The sequence below is a fragment of the Palaemon carinicauda genome, chromosome 10 (genome assembly GCF_036898095.1).
Source record: "Palaemon carinicauda isolate YSFRI2023 chromosome 10, ASM3689809v2, whole genome shotgun sequence".
Taxonomy (NCBI): Eukaryota; Metazoa; Arthropoda; class Malacostraca; order Decapoda; family Palaemonidae; genus Palaemon; species Palaemon carinicauda.
Window position 1 is genome coordinate 115,269,047 of NC_090734.1, and position 5,000 is coordinate 115,274,046.

Consider the following 5,000-nt stretch of genomic DNA (forward strand, 5'->3'; position numbering starts at 1 on the left):
CATCAGTCATTTAAGAGATTACGAAATTCGTATACAACTAGAGCAGGCACTCGGTAGAGCACATACCTTCGCCTATATCGTGTTGTGTATCATAAGGTTGCAACTGAATTATGCACAGTTTCATGCAAGTCAGATCAAAAGTTTCATGCAAATCGGATAAGAATTGGCTACGGTATGACAAAAAGACGTTTCTTACCTTTTCGTAACCATGGCCTCGACTTTTGACGCAATCACTCCCAAAATCTAATCAAATTGTCCTTGGATCATGACCTGTCTTCCCATTAAATTTCATGAGATTCAATCAAATAGTTTTAGGATTATGCGAATCACAAACACGAAGACAGACATACAAGCAAATACTAATCTTCGCCGCAAGGAAGTTGGCGAAGGTAATGAACATGAACTTTTTAGTAGTATTAATAGTAGGCTAGTGTTGTACAATATGTTAGTATTTTTGTGTTTTTGACTACAGCATAGTGAACATTTCAATTTAATGTCACAGTTTTTGTATTCGATATGTTCAATCTTTTGCCGTTGATCTAGTGAATTTGCAAATCCCGACACCCATAATTCGATATCGAAGTCTCGTGTGCATAATGCTGAAAATCTGAAACAGGGCATGGCTTATCCTTCAATGACAGCCAAGTCACATTTCATAGATTTCTTCCTAATTATATAGTCATGACCATCTATTTTTATCATGACTGGCTCACTTGAAATTTAGAACCATAAAAGAATATGTTGAACAATGCTTCAATAGCCTGATTAAAACTTTCAAAGTAAGACTTAGAAAATCTTAAACATAATTAAACAATTATTGTGGAGATTATAAAACGTTTTATCTATCAATTATTGCTAACAAATTAAGTTTTTTGTTTTTGTTTTTCTTCGTTCAAGTTTTGTCCACTGAAAATCACAACATTTACGAAAAATATTCTTAAGCTGAACACCACCATCACTTCCTCGATAATATCCAAAATATTTATCCCTGGAATTTATTTTATTAGTTTAGGTGTTGTTTTTGTTAGCATAGTTTGTAGTTAGGAGAAGCATTATGGCAGAGATATTAAAGTTGCTCTAGTATGGCTAATATGATAAAGAAGAAATCCTATTAGATAATCTCGCAGTATAATGTATAGAGGAAGTTACTTAAATAATTTGAACGAGAAAAGAGATTTTTTTTTTATCTTCTATAGATTACGGAATGCAGTTTGCTCGACACAGTGAACCAACTCTCATGTTATTATTATTATTGTTATTATTATTATTATTATTATTACTTGCTAAGCTACAGCCCTAGTTTAAAAAGTAGGATGCTATAAACCTAAGAGCCCCAACAGGGAAAATAGCCCAGCGAGGAAAGGAAATAAGGAAATAAACTACAAGAGAAGTTTAAGAACAATAACAATATTAAAATAAATCTTACATGATTATATATGTTATGAAAACTTCAAAATAACAAGAAGAGAAATCAGATAGAGTAGTGTCCCGAGTGTACCCTCAAGCAAAAGAACTCTAACCCAAGAGAGTGGAAGACCACGGTATAGAGGCTATGGCACTACCCAAGACTAGAGAACAAAGTAATTCCGGTTTATATTTCAAATTTGATAATGGATCTCGTACAACGATTTAAGTTTGAAGTTTAATTTGATGTTATCTCAATATTTAATTTTCCTCCAACACTAAGAAACGAAGTCGTAGTCGAGTCCAAAGTCGTAGCTAGCTTTTGGCACTTCAGCAGGTGCCAGGAGGGAAGAGGTGTACCGAAGACACTTCCTGTAAAGTTGACTTCGGTTCTCTTATTTGTTTACTTTCTTTGTTTACCTCTTGAGAAATGTCGTTCGTCTCGTTACAGGTTCATTTAAAGACGCCACTTGTTCTTTTTCTTTTTATCATCAGTTTATTGACATGTAAGAATTTTTACTTTTAATCAAATATGTCTGTAGCTGTCTGTCATTAGTTATTTAGGTAGTTTTTATTGTTATAAAATCTTTGTTACACGTAAATGTTGTATGATAATATTGATAATATTTCTCTTTATATATATTTATATTTTCTACACATACGAAATGTTAAAAAGTTTATGAAAATCACAGAGAAAGCCATTTGGGTGTACAGTGCTTAAGCATACATTAAATTTTATTTTTGTGGAAAATCAAAGATTGATTTGAATATGATCCCGGAATAAGTTTAATCTTCCGTGTAGAATGAAGCCGCCTGGACCTGAATCGAACCTTTGGAAAAAAAGACTTGGGAAATCAACAGGTAGAGTTACAAAAGGGGCTCAAGTGTAAGGTCATTTGAGGCCGAGTTTGTAACAATGTCCTCCTCGAGGAGATTAGACTGGAGGGGCTCTTCGGGGTCCCTGTGGAGTCGTGGCAGCGGCAAGGACAAAGGCTCAGGGACCGATGGATTGGATCTCTTAAATGGGGCTAGACACATTCCTCCGTCAGGAAGCAATGGTGGAAAAGACGGCGGCCAGGGACGTCCCAGACGGAAGGGTCTTCGAAAGAGGTTCTTATCTCTCACAGAAGGTCTGGCGAGTTTCCTTTCAGGTGATAAGAAAGAGAAGGAAGAACCGATGGTGAAAAGCACTGCATTTCGTCCTTTCGACCACAACACCGACTTGGACGTCGATTTGATTAACTCCGGTTACTGTTCCGACTACAGTTCCGACTGCCGTAGCGAATACCGCCGGAAGAACAGCAACAGCAGCGTCTCTTCCTTCAAAGGCGAGACTCGGAAGCTTCCTTCCTGGCGAAGTCCTGTGATTGGAAGGTCAGCGGGTCGCATTGTGGAAAACTCAAGTCCGAAACCATTTACCAAAACCAACTCGAAAAGCCAAGGTTCTGTAAAAGCTCCGCCAAGTCCACCTCCCCGTCGCTACTCACTCTGGGCAATGGACGTTCATTACGACCACTATTTCTTCCCCGACCCTTTGCGACCCGCCGCTTCCGTCAACTGCGGTCCCCCCTCGCCCCCACTGAAGCCCCCTCCTCCGCCCCCGCCCATCCGTTTCTTCAACCTGGCGCCTCCAAAATCACCTATGCTCATCCGACAGAGCTCGCCTAGGCCCCAGGCGCCTTCGCCATCTTTACTCGCCTTAGCGAAGACACAGAAGAGGCCTAGCACACCACCGACGCCGAGATCCCATAGTCCGTTCCGAAGCGGAACGCCCCCTACCCCTAGGGTCACGACCCCTCTAGATTCCGCTATCATGAGAGGCCGGAGTCTTTCGGATAGCCGCAGCGAATCCAGAGCGGGATCACAGGGACCTGATTCTAGAGCTGCTTGGTATCGTCGTAAAGCTCTGGCCAGGAAGCAGACTCAGACACGTTAGTATTTTTTGCTATAGATTTCCTATTATCTCAAGGTTATCTTTCCTATCAGATACATATTTTTGTGTTTATATAAATGCTGGTCTTACTTTACTAAACATGAGCAGAATAATTTTTTAACATTGAAAGAACTAGAATCTGAGTGTTTGACTGAACTGAAATTGAAAGTGTAACATTTCATAAGCAAAATTATGCTATTTTATAATTACCAAATAAAAATTTTTAATTTTTAATCAAGTGAAAATAGTTGTATTAATCTTTTAAATCTGTCTTAGTTTTATAACACAACCCTTATAGTTTGAGAAGCACCCATCGTTATAATAATTTTGCACCTATTCATTTGAATATTCAAATTCCATTTAGTTACAATGGGCAAAGTGGGAGAAATACTGCGTAAATTGCCATCATTGAAAAACAATTGCCTCTTTAGATTACTCGTAAAATGTATGATAAAGATTTAGAATTCCCCGTTTTATATTTTGGCAGCAAGTGGCAGTTATGGGTACTGTCGGAGAGAAAGCTTAAGTTAGAATTATCTGTTTGGGGAAATATGTACGGTGGTGCCATCTGTTGGTGGGCTAATTATTGTTGAAATAGGGATCGCAATGTTGCCCCTTAAACCTTCATGTTTCCCCAACACGAGGGATTGGGTTAGCAATTAAAGGAGAGAATGTCAAGAGGAGAAGAATTAGGTGAATGGAAACAGTATTTGTCTGGGCAGCTTGAATTGGACTATATTAGATTAACTGATATTGGATGGAATGAGAATGGTAAGTTAATTTAAACTTTAAATGTTGCAGGTGGCCACTTTAGAGAGAGAGAGAGAGAGAGAGAGAGAGAGAGAGAGAGAGAGAGAGAGAGAGAGAGAGAGAGAGAGAGAGAGATAGAGATTTTAGTCTATAGCTGGCACTATTCCAAGATTTCATGTATTCTGTCATTGCATGACACAGAAATGGAAGCCAAATTATTGTAAACTTGCCGTAAGACTGACGTAAATTGTCAGTTTCAACATCCTGGTCTATGTATTTTTATTGTACAGATATGCAGTGGTATTCTTTCATTCTTTAATTTTCATAGCGTAAAGTTTAGCTTGAGGCCCTTTACGTCAATGATAGTAGGAGGAGATGATGATGATGATAAAAGTTCAGCTAATTACAGAAGTACAATTACAGTGATAATTATGAAAGTAATAACATTGCTATTAGTGTATCTATAATAATCATAATCATATCAATAATAATAGTGATCATAATAATAGCAGTGATCTTCAAATCTCGACTCGAGCCAAGATCATGAGAGCATGTTTGGATCTGCTTGTAGTAATGTAACGTATGAGCCTAAGGTCTTTGGATAAACATTGTCAAGTGTAAGGATCTAAATAAAACTTCGTAATGGACTGAGTCATGCAATGGACGTTTCCCACTAACAGTTTTGCTTTTCTCTCTTCTTAGTCTGTTAATAATAGCAGGGGAGTTTGCAAAAAGAAAAAAAAAGCTCCTTTAACTAACATTTTTACGAAGACTAAACAAACTTCCGCTTATCTTTGTCATAATCACATTTTCACCCTTATCCCCTGTCATCTTCTGGTTTATAGATATATATTTTGTTATATCCCATTCTTTAGTTTTTTTCTACGGCAATTATAATAAATTCCTCTTGTAA

At 37.8% G+C, this 5,000-nt stretch overlaps 1 protein-coding gene across 10 annotated transcripts in view; it reads left to right on the plus strand.

Moving 5' to 3' along the window:
- Grip (Glutamate receptor interacting protein) overlaps positions 1 to 5,000 on the plus strand; it is a 54,870-nt gene that overhangs the window by 18,671 nt on the left and 31,199 nt on the right. For 7 of the 10 annotated variants that reach the window (XM_068381694.1, XM_068381693.1, XM_068381702.1 and 4 more), the window contains exon 2: positions 2,081 to 3,335. In XM_068381694.1, coding sequence (XP_068237795.1) covers positions 2,321 to 3,335 — 1,015 coding nt within the window. In that variant the 5' untranslated portion in view covers positions 2,081 to 2,320. The remainder of the gene's footprint in view (positions 1 to 2,080; positions 3,336 to 5,000) is intronic. The other 3 variants (XM_068381698.1, XM_068381697.1, XM_068381699.1) reach the window with 3 other exon arrangements.